This window comes from Aplidium turbinatum, chromosome 4, assembly GCF_918807975.1.
Source record: "Aplidium turbinatum chromosome 4, kaAplTurb1.1, whole genome shotgun sequence".
Taxonomy (NCBI): domain Eukaryota; kingdom Metazoa; phylum Chordata; class Ascidiacea; order Aplousobranchia; family Polyclinidae; genus Aplidium; species Aplidium turbinatum.
The window spans coordinates 8,437,085-8,456,393 of NC_137475.1; the positions used below are offsets into that span (position 1 = coordinate 8,437,085).

Sequence of the window (19,309 nt, forward strand, 5' to 3'; positions counted from 1 at the left end):
CCTACGGCAGACCTCGTCAAGCCTCAGCCTAAAGTTTCAAATTTAGGCCTAATAGTCAAGCCCAGGGCTGGATTTCAGCCGGAACGCCGCTCCGGAAGCTCGATCAAAAAGTTGACTTGTCCGGAACGGCATTTTTTCCTGTATTTTTCCACTTTTATTACTGACTGTTTCTCACTGCTTAGTTTTAGTTCGCACTACTCTCTTAGTATGCCTTGCCCTATTCAGAGTAGCCTTGTATGTCTGAGCAGTCGTGGTACCAACTGGATAGGGAAGCAATAAGAACAGCCTTATTCCGCGACCTAGGCTATTAGTCAAGATCCTTACAGAAGTAGCCTACACCGTGGAAGTTCAGTGTCGTCAAAGTCTTTAACCTTAGAACAAACTCTTTGAGCTGTGTCGAAAGTTGTACGACTTGGCGCTTCGGCTTCTAATAAAACTTTCAATGCTGGACGGCTAAGTGTTGTCTTAAAACTAGCAGGGAATTGGGTGAATGTGCAGCGGCTGTTGAAGTGCAGTTGTTGAAAATCAAAAGGGTAGGCTACTAGACACACGACGTTAGGTAGCCTCGAGTTTCCGCACAGTTAATGCCGTCTGGAATGATTTCCCAGCACTTGTCAAACGTTTCAAAAAGGGAGCTAGTAGCGACACAAGAGCTTCTCGGAAACGTGCGAAATATCAAGGACTCTTGTCGAAGATAACATCCACGGATTTCTTGTTGGACTTGGCTTTGATGTACGATTCCTTGCAAGAGTTATCCGAAGTAAACCTCAAACTGCAAAACAGAGCATGTACTATTTGGAATGCAGATAACAAAATTAATAATCTTGCAAAATTATTTCTATATTTCGCATCTTCTATCATCACTTAGGAAATTCCATCCAAGATCGCTTGTTAAATTCAACAGACTCGTCATTTATTACCGTCACTAAAATACTTGATCCATCTAATTGGCCAGAGGACACAGTGATGACACATGGAGAAAATGAAATCATTGAAGTGGCAAAGAGATGGCGCTTAGATGAACGCGAAGCTGTGAGGGGACTTCGTGAATATGTAACTACGAAAAAAAGATCCCAGAGTCTTCAAAGTTTGATAACGTCACTAAAATCCATTCCAATTTCATCGAACGAGTATGAGCGCGGATTTTCACAAATGAACCTCATACTGACATCTGACCGTGCTTCTCTATACACTGTAGCTGTTTCAAGTTTACTCTTTATACGAATGGTTGGTCCTCCACTGAGAAAGTTTTCACCAGCGAAGTATGTTGGATCCTGGTTGCGCCAGGGACGTAACTCGGCAATTGAGACCTAAAGGTCTTATGGTTTTGAATACGATAAATGTCTTGAAAAATTGTGGAACTTGTGGTAACTTTTTGTGTTATTGTTTCACTAATATACGAATATTTGCATGGAATAACGTTATATCATCTATAGTAGCCTAGGGTGTTTCATTTTTTCACCATTTTTGAAATTCAAAATGCCTGGGGTCGCATCTGGTGGTATTTGGGGAAAAAAGTTTACACTCCAAATTTTTTCAATTATGACGTCATATTGAGGTGGTCCACGAGGTTTAAAATTTTTGGGCCTCAAAATCTCGAAACTTGGCCGTATCTCCGGAACCGCTCATCATAGATTGACAAAATTAGTATCAAAATGCGCAAAAGAGTCGGTTTCTTATACCTGATGTAGAGAATATTAAGGTCTATCTGCTTCGGAAAAAACGTTATTTCAAAAAATCTGATTTTCGATCTATTTTCTTCTGATGAACAGAGATCAGGTGATCAAGATAAAAGTTTTTCTGTATTTTTCCATCTTGGAAGCTGTTATTGCGTAATAATAGTTGGTGTTAAGGTTTCAGTACTGGGCTTGTCTAGTCTTGATATCTGGTTAAACAAAGCCCCATCTTGCATTGCTCCGGGACTCTTCTTGGCGCCATCCACAAAAGAAATGACATGGGAAAGATATATTTCGTTGATGTGGAACATGCATTCAGGGGTATGAATATCATGACCAATTTCATCATTAAAATAATTGACCATTGGAGTATCGACTCCGGACTTTTTTCCTGTGTTGAGAGCAGTCGTATCAGCCATGACTGAATATACTTGGGATAGGTGAACTCTGCAAGCCTCCTGGATGATGGTGCCAAAAATCAGTTCTGCAGTGACGGACACACTTGGGAAAAGATTTAACAGAAGGACACTTTCGTGCTTCATGCCATTATCATCAACAAGTTGGCCCAAGAAAACGTATCGATCTATTTTATCGACAACGCGCCCATCATAACATAACTGCATGGCAGAAGCTGAGTTGAGAAGGTTCTCACTTTCCATTAGAGATTTTTCTCTCGTTTTTTGTCGTTGGCGGTATACTGTCGAAGGTGATGCAGCATTGCAGCTACTTGATCTTTTCCAAGAACCGACCTCATAAGATCTGATTGCTGGCGTACCGAAGTCATCCTATGATCAGCAAGTAGGCTACACAACTTTTATCATTTATGGAAAAAGAATGTAGGCTACTTTCTTGTACACTTTTCCCCAAACAGCTGGTTTCAGAGGCTCGTATTCCTTATCATCTTCCCTATTCATATCACAGTCGCTTTCGCTACTGTGTAGACATCTAACTACTTCATTTCTTTTTCTCTGTTTCAAACATAGTAGTGCCGATGCTTTGGCAGATTGTATGCCAGAAGTGCTAGGTTTCTCTTTTTGTTAAGCACTGGAAGACCAGCTTTTTTCCATATGCGAACTACATCTTTCAGCAGTTTACCTTTCAAATCTTTGAAATGGAGTATTTTCTTCAAAAACTTAGAATTAGTTTTGGCTACTTTCTTCCTCAAGTAAAAATAGTGACTGACTATATCTGAATTAAGGGGAAGCACATTTCTCTCCAATTCCTTGAAGTTTTGCATCGACTTACTGTTCCAGACAATTGTTCACCTAATTAAACGTCATATAAAAACCGTTCAGGTCTACTGAAACTTAGCGTGTTACGTCATGGAATTTTTCCTAAAAATGAGCCAAAATTGCACCATCGTTCGTAAGACTTGTGTCAAACCTGTTTAAACATGAAACATCGCATCACCAATTTTGAACACCTGTTAGAATTGCGTGACAATGTCTTTCATTATTGCGTCACAGTTACTGTTTACGTTAGTTTGAGATATCGCAAATTATTCTAGTCATTTTAAAATTGTTGCTTGAAGAGGTTGGTCGCATGTTTAACTGTTTTGCTTAGTGCTTGTCAGCTGGACGAAAATTTCCGTCTTTTATCCAAGTAATCTGTTCTGTAGTGACAAGTTTTTAGTGGTGTATCGCGTTGCACCCCATTTTCGACAGCTTTGAGGCTATTTTTACAGAAATACAATTCTCGAATAGACGTTTCCTGAAGAGTGTTTCTTTTCGGTCATTACATACAGACGAACGGATCTGGGAATCTTATGTTACAATTTTCCCACGAAGAGATTATGGTTCACCGCTGTGACCACTTACTAATACCTGACCTTAATGCCATAATGACACTTAATCTAAAACAGGTGAGCAGCATAGGCTACCTCTTCCTCAACGGTTACATTAATATTATAATAGTAATACCTTCAAATTACCATTTCATCTCTTGCAAAACGAACAAGGACTATTATTACGCAATAGTAGCTTCCAAGACGGAAAAATACAGAAAAACTTCTTATTTTGATCACCTGATCTCTGTTCATCAGAAGAAAATAGACCGAAAATTAGATTTTTTGAAATAACTTTTTATCTGAAGCACTATAGACCTTAATATTCTCTACATCAGGTATAGAAAACCGACCCTTTTGCGCATTTTGATACTAATTTTGTCGATCTATGATGAGTGGTTCCGGAGATACGGTCAAACTTCGAGATTTTGAGGCCCAAAAATTTCAAACCTTGTGGGCCACCTCAATATGACGTCATAATTGAAAACAAATTGGGGTGTAAACTTTTTACCCCAAATACCACCAGATGGGACCCCAGGCATTTTGAATTTCAAAAATGGTGAAAAAATGAAACACCCTAATCTATAGTCTATGATACTTACTTTAGCAACGTTTTAAACACGTAGGCTACATCAAGTGTATTGTTTCAAAGTATTATAGTGGCATATTTCTGAACTTCTTCTACGGCACCTAGCACATTTGGAAAGTAAAAAACTAACGTTCCGGAAGCTAATCTTCTGGAAATCCACCACTAGTCAGTAGTCAACCCCAACCTCAAGACCTTTCCTTTCTGAAAATATATTTCTCAAAAAATACGCATAGTAGGCTACGATAGTAAAATAGATTTGTTCTAATTTTAATTTAATAACACCAGTTTGCAAGAGGTAATCAGGTAAGAAGCTGTTTAAACATCGTACATCGCTCTCATGCGGATGGCAGGTTAGAAACTCCATGTTGTGAAATAGGTCTACTATGAAGTTGAAACGTCATATTTGGCATTAAACGGGAAAATGAAAATCAATAAAATGGCGTCACATAGCCTACGTAATATTTAAGCAGTCCCTTAAAGAGACAGACTCGTTGTTCCACTTATCTTGGCAAGATGTTATTATACCATTATCATAATATAAACACCTGTTTTGATTATTTACCTGTCGGATACTAAATTACCACATTGTTTAAAAGATGATTACCTTCAATGTGTTGCTCACATTAAACAAATGTCAACAAACACGTGTTACCTCAGTAAATTTATGTAGGCTAGCAAAGTAGGCTTAGTGCAACGATAGAATACCCAAGAAATACCGGTATTCAAATGCGGTCGAGAATAGAAACATTAATTCTTTTAAAAACGCTTCTATTCTTTCGTTGAGAAAAATGTGAAAGGCTATAGATAGACTGTCAATTGCTACTAAGCCATCGATGCGCGTAGTTTCTATGGAAGTGAGAAAGAAATTACAATGATATTCGGTTTACTAGAGCATTCTGGATGAGCAATATAGGCTAAGAAGTAGCTAAGAACATGCAGAGTAGCTATCCAAACTTCACAAGTTTACGCTACACATGGGAAGGTTGTTTAAAAGAGATATTCGTAATCTACAGTAGACTGGACTAGAAAACCCTTCTCATTCACACTTATGAATTTTTTTCTTTCGATATTTGAATGCAATTAAAAGGCCCAACTGCTAGAGTTACCTTATCAGAAATAGGCAACCATTCATTTCCTGGGTGTGATGCAGCTTCGTCTGCTTTCAAATTTTTCTAAACCTCAAGCAGGCTTTGATTTTACTTAAGGTGGTGTGACGAGTCCGGAGTTGCTTTGAACACCAAACAAGAATAGATTTTTTTTCTGATTTCAACTTGTATTGATTTTTTCAAGTTCTTCTCCTTTTTCGGTGTTGATGTCTACGTCGTTTTCTCTTTTTCTTTTTGGGAATGCAGCAGGCAAATATACTTCTTTTTTCGATAAATTCTTTTTCCCAATCCTCCTTATTTGGTGGAAAAGGTTTATTGAAAATATCTGCATAAATTAAAAATAGATATAGTTTTGAAAGAAATCCTTTGAAAACTTATTGGCTAATTTGGCAAGGTTGCCAAGCTCTACTATACTGCTAACAAATACAACTACAATACATCGCCTAGAACTCTATCGTCCGCTACCTGCTCACCTAAAACTGCTGCCTATAAGACCAGGACAATTCGTACCTATTCGTAGGCTACCAGCTGATCAACTTCTGGCCAGTGAAGCTGACAAGCAAAACATCTCTCCTGGTATATGGACGAGTGATAATTGGAAATCACAATGAAAACTAAATAGTAGCAGGCTCGTCTCTTTACCACCGGCACCCATCCGATCCCTGCCGAAACAGGTGCAGAATCCACGGCTGCATCTCAATCCTCTTAGTAACCTACATTGGGCCTCTTGATATTGCACCGATAAGGATCCGAATGCCACCTCCCTCTTTTGGCTAATGTGGAGCCAAGGAACAGACCACACCATCAAAGATTGTTCCATTCTCTGTTCACCAAATGTTGAAGATGATCTAGCTTACGTGTGAGATCGGTAGCGAAATCAAAAACTATTTTCTCTTGGCCTTGATACCAAAGTCTGGGAAAAAGTTGCTAACTCGGATCCAGAGCAGAAACCTTCAAGACAAGCTTCACAGTTATTCCGAAATTCCAATGCCAATAGTAGCGACTATTTAGTTTAAATTTGGACAAAAAATAACATAATTTCATAAAATAAACTTAACTAAATTTCAAAACCGGTCGAGACAACAATTTCAAATGATCAGCATAGATTCGACTTGATTTATAGGTCCTCATATATTTGGTAGGCTAACTCACCTGCTGTTTGATGAACAGTCAACTCTTTATTTGTATCAAAAGCTTGTTGAATGCTCTCGGCTGAAATTGATTCTGTAAAATCCAATGCAATCTCGCTTTAAGATTACATGCAAAAATTCCAGAATTCAGAGAGCATTGCTAGCAGCAAATTATGATGAGTGCCTTGCACTCTTTTCAAAAGCTTTACTATTTTTCCCGCCTTAAAAGTGTTCAAGACAAAAATAGTTTGAAATAAAATTTTACTCCGATTCAAAGGCCGGTCTTGAACTTTTTTTCGAATTAAGTTTCCCAGTAGGTTAAAGAACTTCATTCCAAGCCACTTTTGTATCATTTCATTTGACTAAACAAGTCATTACAAACACTTCAACGAGACGACTGCTGGTCACGTTAAGCCACAGGTCATCAGCTTGCGTCTTGCCACGCTATCATGTGGGCCCGCAAAAAGCATCAACATTTTTTTTGTTTTTTATTGTTGTTGCTACTATTGCTGCTTGTATTTGCAATGTGTCAAAAATCACCTTGTTCACTGAAATTGTTAATTGCAAGATATCATTTGTGGGTTCTTCTTAAATAGGTGGGCTCCTGAGATCGATCAAACTTCTCTGAACAAGATTTAGGGAAAAACGACACAGAATGAGATACAAGATAAATGAATAAAAACTGATTTACAGGGCCAACACGAGAGATGGGGGTGGGGTTGATTCACTCAGTGTTTCAATGAGTCATATAAATACATATTTATTCTTTAATCTTTATGCTTTAAATTAATTTGTCTTGTTAAGAAAAGGTCTTTTTGTTCCATTCCGGCTATTCTGTGTTTTCGTTAAGTTTCGAAATTTAAAATAAAAGTTGAGCGGATGCCTGTTTATTTAAAAGTTCCCATTTGTGAAGCCAAGAGACAACACTGCTCTTGCTTGGCAATAAACGTTCCGATGCAATCGCTTGCCTCGCTATGACTCCGCAAAACAAGTGGCTCCTTTTATTAGACATTGTTTAAAGAAGTCAAAAGTGTTGTTAAAGAAGCTTGGCCTGGTATTAGCGTTGTTCGATTATTTTTTGTTGCTCCGGTATTCCTACATAAATATTAACAACATGTAGCATTAGCAATGGATACTGCGTAAGGAAGCTTTTCTAGCAAAAAAGTCAACCTATCTAAAATTATATTAGTACGGTCCACCACAGCTTTCTTTTGTGCCAATAAAGTGGCCCGCATTCAAAAAGGTTGACGAACCTTGGGTAAGGCTATGATTGGAAGTGTCACTTCACTAGGCTACACTCATATAACCAGGGAAACTCAAGTGCTCATTTGAATTAGTAAGCGTTCAATTTTGTGCTATCTACAGTATATAATACTGTATTAATATACTACCAATATATTTTACAAATATATTTTATAATATTATTTATTTAATATATAGCCTACTACCCTATATTTGCACGCAAATACGTGCAACGCATGGAAGAAGCCGTGTGGCCGAAGAAAACCCAGTCCTTTGACGTCCATGGGAATAATCCGGACGTCTAAAGAAGCGTTGGTTCGACAACATTCGGGAAGACCTTTGACTGGAAGACTTTGTTTCGGTCGACCCACAGGATCGGGTGGCATGAAGAAATGCCATCAGACAAAGTAGACATTCGTTGGCATTCAACCCTCGCAATACGGGGAACAAGAGACGTTAAATCGTATAGAGATAGATAGATATAATACAGAGGAGTAATGTGACTTTCTACAGATAGAAACATAAGGTTGTAGCACAGATCAAGTTCAACTTTATTTACAAGCCAGGTTACCTGCTGTTTCCCCTTCCAGCGCTGGAGATAAGTGAAATTCTAGAAATATTCTATCTAAACTGATGACTGGATTGGTGGTGATTTCTTCATCTGAAAGCTTGTTCGATTCTGACTTTTGTAAGTTTACTGTAAAATTTAAAAATCTGATTCAGATTTTGTAGCTATGTTTGCTAATAATAATTTCCTGTAGCCTACATATTAATTAGGCTACCCGTCATTTCATCATGCGTCAGATCATCATCTGACATTTTCTCACTCGACGTTTCTACGTTTAGTAAGCTACTTACTCTATGTAAAACATCACAGGCGTTCTCAATAATAATCATGTTATATTTTGCGCCCAATGCGACAGCATACAGTACACTGCGATCATAGATGCGATACAATAGGAACCAGCGAAGTGACATATTAGTCTTGGAGTCAGCTGTTACTCTTGTTTTGCACGCCATTAAATGTCTTCTGCCGAAACACAGCCGCGTGCTCTGGAGCGGAGTCGAACCCACCCACGTCCTTTCGAACGTCGCACAGACGTTCACACCACTCAGCCACGCAGCCCATAGAGTTACCACAACTGATATAAATGCACCAATTCAGATGAACTCAAATATTAAGCCTCGTTGTAATAGCCCATTGCACCTTGAATGGAGTATATAGCCTGCTTGAAACGCGCATTGTTATACGACGCTACGCAGTCACAACAGATCTTGCGGCTTCATAGCCTATACCACAACAATGTACGCATCGTATGGTAATCTAAGGCTAGCTATGATTACCAAATGGACGTTTTTATAAAAAAAAGATTTAGAAATACCTCTTCCGAAGGAAAATTCTGCTTACATTACTCTATACACAAGTTTGCTTTATCAGTTGACAGGCTTAACTTCACATTATTTAATGATTGGTATAATTTATATATTCAATTATTCATGTCGTCTAAGAGGATTGGTTTTTGAAGCCAGGCATCATGAAATTTTAGTTTTCTTTTTCTGTGGGCTGCCGTATGATAATTAAGCGATTGACAACAAAATAATAGTTGAGAACAACTTTCCTCCGAGAATATTGAAACAAGCAAAACAGAACAAATTTATTGCGCTTTTGCCAGAAAAAAGTACTCGATTATTTTTCATCTAAAATAATACAATGATGAAAGTTACTAACCCTTTGAGGAAGATTGTGAAAAAATGTCGTAGTATTGAGAACCGGACGAGATGCATCCTGTTGACAAGGACTTTTGCAAGTCTAGAATGGTAGCAAGTGAAGTTACGAAAGAGGTGAAAGAAGTTCGGGGGAAAAAGAAAAACGTAAATTTTATTTTTTAAGGCACCACCAAAGCCTCATCACCATCAAGCTTATGTCATTCTGCACATAACTCACACACCTAAAGCTAGCACATAATTCGAGCAACATAGGCCTACTGGCCCTACGACTACGTGCATATTGTACACGGTGTTTCCAACTCGGGTTTTCCCGAACTTAGCTTTTTTACTATTGGAAACCCATCCGGAAACCCTATCCAACGATATTCGACAGCCATCGGTATAGGGAGCGTTTTAGAGATCAAAATAAGCAACTATAAAGTATTTTCAGTACGGTTCCAACCAGGGTTAGAGCAATTACAATGGTATTTGAATGTAAATAATATACACATTTTCATGTAATGAGACTTTTTGTTGTAGTGTAACGTAACTTCAAAAGCTTTTGGTCCAAATTACAATTACATTTGGTATTATAAGTTGCACGCATGACATCAGCACTTTTGTTGAGCCGCTGGTTGGGGTTCAAAAGGGCTTTTACATTACAATCTAATCTTGATTAAACGTAATTTTACTTGACTTTGATAAAATCAAACTGTAAAAAATCATCCGTGAACATAAATATTGAAACATTTAATTTTTGTAATTGAAACGTGTAATTAATTACATTTTTGTCCTGAATTGAAAACACTAATTCAACGCCATGACTATCTTCAAACGGGAACATTTCGTGTTGCCCTCCTAAAGTAAAAAGTCTCGCAAGCACAAGTGAAGATGCAGACGTTGAAACCCACGCATGGCAACACTGGCTTTAACTCACTTTGCTACTGAGTACTGCGGAGCAGCGAATAAACAACACACAGTTGCGAGGATTTGGAAAAAAACAATCAATCCTTTTAACCCTGTCTTCAATTCTCAAAGTAAGTTTTCGTACAAGGAAAAAAAGTAGTCATAAATCGCTAGATTGTCCAATTCTGATATGACAAAGCGACAACGAAGGGGCTTTGATTAACTGAAAACTAACTAGCACTCTTTTATCACAACAACTGTAATATGCTACAAATAAAACAAAAGAAACATTAAAATTGGTTTCAGATGTATATTGTTAAACTTGGGCTGTATCTCACCTTTACGGAATGGTAGTATAGAGGCAGCCGATATATATGCTTCTGCAAGGAAAATAATTATTTACCTGAATATTTGAAGAAACAATTTAGGTTAGAATTCCATATTTCAGCTGATAATCTTTTTTTTTTCAAAAAGAAAATTGCTTTTAAGTTAAGGACATAATCTAAAGAAAACCTTTACAGCGTAAGTAGGCAACGCTGCGGAAGGTTATTTGCAATTAAGTTGCATGCTAAAAAGTTTGGTTGGTTTTGAATCTTTCTCCTCGGATTGACAAACCTTGATAGGTTATTTCTGGTAGTTTCGCATACTTGTAGCGGCTCTTGACGCATGGCCGGTTACCGAGATTGGCAGAGTGAAAATTTCCGATTGCTGAAGTGTTGTTGCCGGGGAATTATTCCATTGCCTAGGTGCCACTGAATGGAGAGCAGTCCTGAAATGCGTTGCTCAAGCGCACACCCTGAGAGTCTAACCAGCGCAGCGTGATCTTGAGTCGGGCGCGTAACCACTGAGCTAACGGGGCGGACTGGTGACTGAGCGCACTATTCCTCTGCCCTAGGCTACACCATAGAGGGTAGACCATGAGCCTAGATTTTAAATTGTAGACCCAGGGCCATTAAGAGGATAATTTGGACCTGTATCATTATGAGCAAAAAGTCTATAAAAAATACATTTCTATAATAAACAATAGGACTCCAAGGGATGCATGGTATTTTTTTTTTCTCGGGCTCTCTGCAAAAAATCCTGGCCCATAAAGTTACCCAGGCGTGGAAAAAATGCCACGCCAAAAAATTCCTACTACACTCCCTGTCAACGGTAGCCTACTGTAAACCTCTATTTTCAAATCTTGTAATGTCGTAGTAAGCCTACAGATACAGGGCGACACAACGTAATGGTAACCTCTTAGTTCATCGGTAGCTGACAGGATAAACTCGATGCCGCTGCCAAAGGCAATTGTTATCAAACCAACCATTAGTTCCTTCTTCGTCTGTTGGCTTCTTCTCCGGTTGTTCAGGGTTTTGCGGAACTGGTTGTGCTTCAGTTTTGGAGGATACGTCCTGTGTGGCTGTTAAAAAATCATAATCTAAGCTTTCATTACAAGCAGAGCGCAATTGACGCAAAGTTGAACTGATGATATGAAACATTGAGTTGAAAGCATTTTTTTGCTTTGCACCAATCAAGGATTTCTAGAACTTTTACAAATCCTTTACAGCAACACGACCAACATTTACGTTAGCTCCCATGTCCGTAAGCCTAATCATGTTCGCAATCAATCATGTAGCTTACACTTGCATCAATATAATAGAAAGACTGAAAAGTAGCTATAGCCTACACACGAGAAAGGAATTACTTGTCGAACGTATCCACAAAAGCTCTTTCAATGCAAAAGAACGGTATTTATTCTGTGAGGCCCTAGAGCTGGTGAGCCCGAATGCTGGGTTCGGCCCCCTTGACACGCCATGGGTTTAACCGCCCCTTAAACGTGGCCTACCTGTAGTGTGCCTCCTCTTAAACTGCTCAAATTTGGCACGAAGCGGAGCTAGTGAAGTCGAACGTTGCTTTTTCTTCTGTAACAAAATATCACAGGCGTAAGCATGACATATCTCAGTGCTCTTCAACGGGGTGTACTGAATAGTCTGTAAGCTAGCGAGTAAACCGCAAAAGGCAGCTAAATCAATAAAAAATACAACTTCCATTCACAAAATTCATTGGGCTGCAAACAATGTTAACAGATGTGTAATTTTGTCACCAACTTGATAAAGTTTTAAAACTCGTTAAAAATGAAAAAAAATTTGGACACACTTCAGGTTTTAGAATTCTGAAGCGGGCAACGAAACTTGCCTTAACAGTAAATAAAGGCCGTTTGTTAGATACCAGTTTAAAATTGGCGGAAAACTACTTTAAATTTAAAACACGTATATATAAACTTTTATTAAAGAACACGTTCAGCTTGGTATGAGAGTTCTTAAATTTGCCCAGAGGTTGTGGAGAAATTCTTCAGGCGGAAACTGGCATCACTGCCACAAAAAGGCAATCGAAAACACTGTCAGAAAAACCAATACTTCGAAATACTGCAATACACATACTTCAGAATGTAGTTTTCCGGAACTGGCTGAAGACTTCTTGGTTTTGGAGGGCGATTTCTTTTTTACCTGAAAAAGACATACTTCATTAAGAATTTTTGCACCAAGTAACTTCATTAAAAAATATCAAAACCAGACAATATAAATTTCTCGGCCACGTAATAAGAAAGCAAAAAACTGGAACTTTTCTCTTTAATAGGCCTAACTAGTAAAATTGTTGGAAAACGGGCACCTGGCAAACGAAAACGTACTATCTGAAACAATTTAATGACAAGACAGAAACAATTATTCACAATATGAATTTCTCGACCACGTAATTCCGAAAAGATGGCGAGATGACATTGAAGAAAAGATTGGTATCACCTGGATGAGAACAGCGAAAGACTTGATGGTGTGGAAACGAACGTAGAGGCCATATACCAGCAGTGGCATGACTGGCTGATCATGATACAGCAATAGAATACTCAGACTAGTTATTCATTAGAGGCCGACAATGCCTGGTTCAGGCACGACAATTAAATACTAAAATTGGAGTATGGATGGTTTATTTTTAACGGACAAGTTGAACACCCTCAATTCTCAAATAATGCTGGAAGAAAGGCAGAATAATATAATAGGCTACATGCGGTTAATAACAAATATTAAACGTTTTTAAGGTCTGTAGGCTATATACTAATATGCATAGTCTGCTATGCCTTGTTTTAAGTGCTGAAAGTGCTCAATACCCTGTCTGTGCTGAAAACAGCGTCATTTCAAATACACATTGCATCTCCAGTAAATGAAAAATTGCCTCAAACGATGAGATGGGCATTACGAAATCTTTTCAGCTCTATAAAATTCAAGCCATGATTTTGACTTGAGTTGACCGTAAAGCTTAATATTTTCATGCTAAAATAGGATATGTCTCACCGATGACACACTTGTCTCAAGAACAACTGCTTTCGAGCGCTTTTGTCCTACTGGGTCAGCAACTGATTTGGCAGATTCAGATTTTGCAGCAAGCCCGGTTTTGGAAGTATTTGCCTTTTCAGCAGAGGAAGAAGCAACAGAAGTTGAATTTGATAACATTCTGTTCAGAACAATCAGCTTTAAAAAGTTAAGACATTGCAGGCCTATTATAGGCTACAGATAGTTCCGGAATGGCCCGTTTCGGTGAGTCCGATTCTGTGAGTACGATTCGGTTAGTTCGATTCGGTGAGTCCGATCCCTTAATTGGGGATTTTTTCAATTAATGGGTACTGTAGCCTAATTATCATTGCCGTTTTAGGGTTAGGGGTTAGAAGTTAGGAACTCACCGAATCGGACTCACCGAACAGTAGCAGACCCAGATAGTTCAGCCAACAGCTTTTAAAATAGACATCAAGTGAAATTAACAGTCCACAAAATAAGAGAAACGTAATTGATATTCCTAAAATAAGAGTAGCCTAAACCTAAGTTGACAAACCAACAAACAGTGTAGCCTAACTACAAATCAGGCACTCAAATTCCCTTTGAAATAGGCCAGTAAAAGAAACTTATAGGCCTATAGGCTGTAGGCTATATACCCAGGAGATTCGGCTATTTAGCTACCGGTACCAAAAAACTTGACTGATTGAAATAGATCTGTAACAATGACTTCAACCCAGCCTTTGTAGGCTATAGGATGAAATATTGTAGCCTTGACTTGGGGCGTCCATGACTTAGCAAACAAGCACATGCAAACACTTACCTAGGCTGCATACAAGTTAAGAATTGCTAGCATGATGTGAAGTTTACAGACAAAAACCACCAACAAAAGGTAATACAATGAAGACGAAACGAAATTTTGCCAAGTTCCTCTGCGCATACAGGCAGGTAGCCTATAGAAAAAATGTGAATTAAGGTTTTCGCGTTTTTAAACTTTGTATCCTATAAAATTTTTCATTTCGTTTAATATGCTTCCGTCTTGTGCCATTTGCTGCTGAACAGGTAGTTTTACCTGTTTCAGCTACCTTGATAAAATCAGTCGTACTGTCTGACGAAACGTCGGAAATAAAAAGCTAGTTATCATTTCAACATCTTGCGATAGTCTAGTCTAGAGTCACCAGAAGAACGCAAGAAATTAATCTATAATTTAGGTTTAATTAAAGTTAATGATAGCCTAGCCTACCCTGAAACTGGAAAAGTAAAGTTCTAAATTTGTCTACAGCCCTGCCAACTGCTGTTTCTATAAACATACTGTATTTATGTTACAATTTCACGCTGCTAACCTATGCATTTTTTTAAATTCTTACGTAACAATTCAAAATCTGAATCAACAAATCGAGAAGCATACAATATAGCCAAAGAAAATGTACAGATAGACAAAATAGCCTAGGCTACTACTCTGCACTTGGATCGGAAGGGTTAATTTTACACCATGGTTTTGTCCAAGACAATATTGTAAGAGAAAAATAAACTTTATAAAGGTGAGCTAGAAAGAGTGAACAGTAAAAAATGCGGGGTGGCGGCTAGGCCGTGTTAACAGCCCCTTTACCGGTGGGGCGCTGTGTTTAGGCCACTCATTTCATTTTGTTTAATATTTTTTGGCTATTTAAAATGAAAAAAGAATAGTGTAAATTCTGCTAAAGAAGCTCAATATTTAATAGTTTGTATTATTTAGGCCTAAGGCCGTAGCCTATTAACTACTTACGTAAACTACTTTTCAGTTGTCTAGCGCTAAAATTAAAATCTTTGGTGTTTTTCCGTATGTCTCCATATTTAGAGAGGTTAGAGCAAAACGTTTGGTCCAAGTCCCCCTCCCCCGTATTCATAGCTTCGGCTGCATCAATCATGTTTTGCATTGTAGATCATCATTTGGTATGACTCTTTAAAATCAACAAAACCAGAAAATCTATGCTATTTTGTTAGAATTCTTAAAAGAAATAATGGGCTACTATACCCTCTCGCTTTCTTAAAAAATATTTTTTAACGGTTGATAGACTAAAACTTGTCCAACAAACACTAGAACATGACCATAGAATCGACAAGAAAGAAATTTTAATTTCCCGTTTTCGAAACCCACATTGTTTTCTTTATAGCTCATGCTTCTCTTCCTTGTCGATTCTATGGTCATGTTCTGGTGCATAGGTGTCCAACCACCGGGTCGCGAGAACGCACGTCCAAAATGGCTGACAAGAGTGCGAGTTGTTTGAAAGTATGTCCTTGATTATGATGGAAACAATTTATTGCAGCTATGCACTAAATAAGTAGACTACAAATAAATATTGCCTGTTGTATTGTATATCTGTTAAAGAGGAACGGATCTAAGAAAGGCCACTTGGTCACGTACCTCCCCACAAAGTCAAAAAAGCACGTAGGCTAAATTTTGCTACATTTTCTCGCAGGAACTATCCCAAATCATTAACTTGACGGGTGACATTGGGTAGTAGCCTAGGCAACTTGTGGTTTCACCAGTGAATTTAAAAGTAGCACCGGTAGAGTTTTAAAGACCACTCAAAAACCAAAATAGCCTACTAGTTAACTAGCCTACTTATCAATTCAATTGTCCTATTTCAGGTATAAGTTGAAATCTGCCTTCTATAAAATATAGACTAACATACGAAAAGTGGGGGAAATGATGGATTTTAGAAATTTAACTAGACCAAACAGTGCTATAGGCTACGCATACAAACCTTCAGCTAATGAATTATTGAAATTATTCTGTAGTCGTGAAAAACAATATTAATAAGTTAGTAAGCTCAGGGCCGGATTTAGCCGATGGGGGGGCCCGGGGCACTTTTAGATCGGGGGGCCCCCGTGCAAAAAAATGTTTTGCGCCTACGGCGCGAAAAACCGTCTCTACGTTTACAGTAGCATCAGTCCAGTACTGCACAGCATTTTGCAGAAACTTTAAAGGCCAAAAGGAAAAAAATAACACAAAATCACATTTTTTTCCACATAGGGGGGCCCTTCAAAAGTCGGGGGGCCCGGGGCAACTGCCCCCTCTGCCCCCCCCCTAAATCCGGGCCTGAGTAAGCTAACTGTAATTTTAAATCAAAACTTGTCACTCAAAATTTTAAAGAAATCTAATTTTAATTTGATGATATTGGTCAAACACAAAGCGAGTGTCTTGATGAAAAAAATCATTACTAGGCCTAAAATTGCACAAGAAGCGACCAAACCAACGTTAAATTAGTGAATTTTTTCTGGGGAGCAACCCTCCCAGACTCCTTGCTAAGCTAGTTTCCTTTTCCGACCTCAACTTTGTCTATTTTATTTTAGCCTACGAATCTTGCTTTAAACTGCTTTCAAGCCAGTGAAATAAAATTAAAGCAGAATTATAGCTTAGATAGGCTATCAAACTTAAGCTTAGTTTTTTTGTTTTTTTTTTTCATTGCCGGTTCGCGAGGCCATTTTTATTTTAAACCTGGTCCGCGGGAGAAAAAAGGTTGAGCACCGCTGTTCTAGTGTTTATCCCGTCGACAAGGATGTCCGGGCAGCGATTGCCAAATTCTTTGCTTGGCAGACCCTTAAGAATATTTTGCTAATTCGCGGCCTTTTAAAAATTAATTAGAAGACAAAAAATTACAGTAGAGAAAAAAAAATTAAAGAACGCCATAGAAAAAATGAAACACACTAAAAAAATAAGATAAAAAAGTGAAATTCACTACCAAACAAAACTACTAAAAGTAAAGCAAAACTATCAAAAACCAGTACCATAGGCTAAGTTTATTGGAATGGGCGAATGGCTGCAGGTGTTTTGCTGCAATTAATTCATGACTGTTTGGTTTGGATAGCCAAACTTTTATGTCGTCTGCTACTTGATAGGCTACCAGTCTGTTGCAAGAGATGTCAAAAAACTCAGTGGAAAGTTGATCATATCGACTGAGCAAACACAGGGATATCTAAAGAAGGGGATACGAAGGCTTTTATTACGTCTGACAATAGAAGGGCTTTTGTTTATCGTAAATAATCTGTGTTTATCGTAAAATGACAATTGGCACGGATAGTAGTTCAATAAATCTTGTTATGATAACTTGCATTGCGCTATTAGCATCAGGCCTAGATATTCACAACATGCTCATGGTTGCTTGTTAATTCAACTACCCATATACTTGCTTTACATCTAGCCTACTGCAAACGCTTTGTTAAAAAAAAACAGCTTAGGCTACTGGTTACTTTTCAACTGTTTTTGTAAACAAGTATTCTTTAAATATGCTCTACGTAACATTTGCTAACTGATTACTGTAGCTCATTGTACCAGCTGCACTACAAAACTGTCTACGATCTTAAAAGAACCACATGTTTAAAGCACTACAAACTACCGCCCTGGTAGTGTCACGAGAATAAGGCAATCGCTGCGAGCCTTCATATCCCCTTCTCTAGATATCCCTGAGCAAACATTATGAATCCAAAAAACTTCATTTTGTTTCGGTTGGATGAACGATGTCCAGCCACTAAAACTGGACCTACGTGGGACTCATCACACACAGGTTCCTACTGGCTACTGCTTAGCCTACCCAGTAATCTCAATAACCTCCCCCCGGATACGTAACCTATTTAAAGCATTGTGCAAGAAAAATATGTAATTAAAACAAGTGGAATTTATATCATAGCTCAGGCCTGTGCAACCTTTATTACAGGAGGGCCAGATATAAATAACTGGGTGAAGCCGCGGGCCGCACGTTTATTTAACATGATTTCTAGGCTAGTAGTTGCAGGCACAAAAAAGTAGTGTTTTTGTTATTCATGTTAGCCTATTCTTATGGCGTTATTAGGGGCTATCTTCTTTCAGAAATAATAAGTTAAGAGCACATAAATTTCTGAAGAAAACTGCTATTCTAATTTATTGTGACACCGTCTTTAAACGAGATCAGTGAGAAATTTGCAGCTTGCTTCTTTTCCCAACGGCATTTTTCCAAATTTAGTTTAATGGAAATGCTCGCAATTCGAAGTCCATTTTCCAAGTGTTTGTCTGTCAGAACCGATCGATAGGGTGATGTCATGACGCCCATTTTAGAAAAAAATGTTTGCACAAATACGTTGAGCCAAAAAGAGCCATTTTTGAAGCCATGGATTTTTTCAAATGTGGAAAGTCATCTTAGTTGAGATGTTTTCGGTGAAAATCGCCAAGATTCATTTCTAAATACTTTGCTTTCAAATCCTTTTTTCTCTTGAAGATCAATAAGTTCAAGTTATATCTGCTGGTGCTTTGTCAATGTCTGTGTTGAATGGCGAAGAGAACATACCAAACAAATGTTCATGATACCAAACAAATGTTCAAACAAACAAACAAGATTTGAAGTCCTTGAAACGAGCCAAAAATTCATACAATGTTTTCAAGTTGGTCTGCAAATTCAGTTTTCTTCTCAGGATGCATTCCATAGTCTCTCAAAGTTGGAAAGTGAAAAATATTTCCTGTCTGTACGTGAGCTTTTCAAAGTCGTAAATTGTTCACAATGCCTTTTATGTGACCATACATTTTTACTTTCCACAAATAATTAAATACAATGGATTAGCGGTGGCCGGTAGAAGATTTCTAAAATGGTTAACAGAAGGTGTGAAATCTACAATAATCCGCTCCACAACAAATTGTTCCCACGTACCAGACTAAACTAAATTGTAAACACGTTGCGCGGGCCGGACACAATTCAGAATTGGCACATCTTCGCGGGCCGCACAATGTTTCTTCGCAGGCCGCACGTTGCACACCCCTGTCATAGCCCATTAAGTTCAAATCTACTTTTAATATCGACTCAAAATTACTACGAAAGTGCCAAGTGCTTTTCTTTTGTGGACCTTGTTAAACTG

The 19,309-nt window shown here is 38.2% G+C and overlaps 1 protein-coding gene across 2 annotated transcripts; it reads right to left on the reverse strand.

Annotated features, from left to right (window-relative positions):
* Positions 1–4,292: 4,292 nt before the first annotated feature.
* LOC145769415 (uncharacterized) lies at positions 4,293–14,748 on the reverse strand. 2 transcript variants are annotated; one of them, XM_082581052.1, is made up of 11 exons: positions 14,688–14,748; positions 14,268–14,397; positions 13,469–13,628; positions 12,563–12,628; positions 11,968–12,043; positions 11,446–11,541; positions 10,478–10,519; positions 9,256–9,336; positions 8,098–8,223; positions 6,307–6,378; positions 4,293–5,479 (listed from the first exon to the last, which is right to left on the reverse strand). In XM_082581052.1, the coding sequence occupies exons 2-11, from the start codon at positions 14,276–14,278 to the stop codon at positions 5,334–5,336; spliced, it is 876 nt and encodes a 291-aa protein (XP_082437178.1). In that variant the 5' UTR covers positions 14,279–14,397; positions 14,688–14,748; the 3' UTR covers positions 4,293–5,333. The 2 variants fall into 2 exon arrangements, with proteins under 2 accessions (XP_082437178.1, XP_082437179.1); XM_082581053.1 differs by lacking the exons at positions 13,469–13,628; positions 14,268–14,397; positions 14,688–14,748 and adding an exon at positions 12,923–13,000.
* Positions 14,749–19,309: the final 4,561 nt, after the last annotated feature.

Bases quoted from the DNA above. Each gene is read 5' to 3' on its own strand.
- LOC145769415 (XM_082581052.1), bottom strand. The intron at 12,629-13,468 runs GTGAGACATATC...TGTCTTTTTCAG, and splicing joins TTGAGACAAGTGTGTCATCG to GTAAAAAAGAAATCGCCCTC. The intron at 5,480-6,306 runs GTGAGTTAGCCT...TAATTTATGCAG, and splicing joins GACTGTTCATCAAACAGCAG to ATATTTTCAATAAACCTTTT.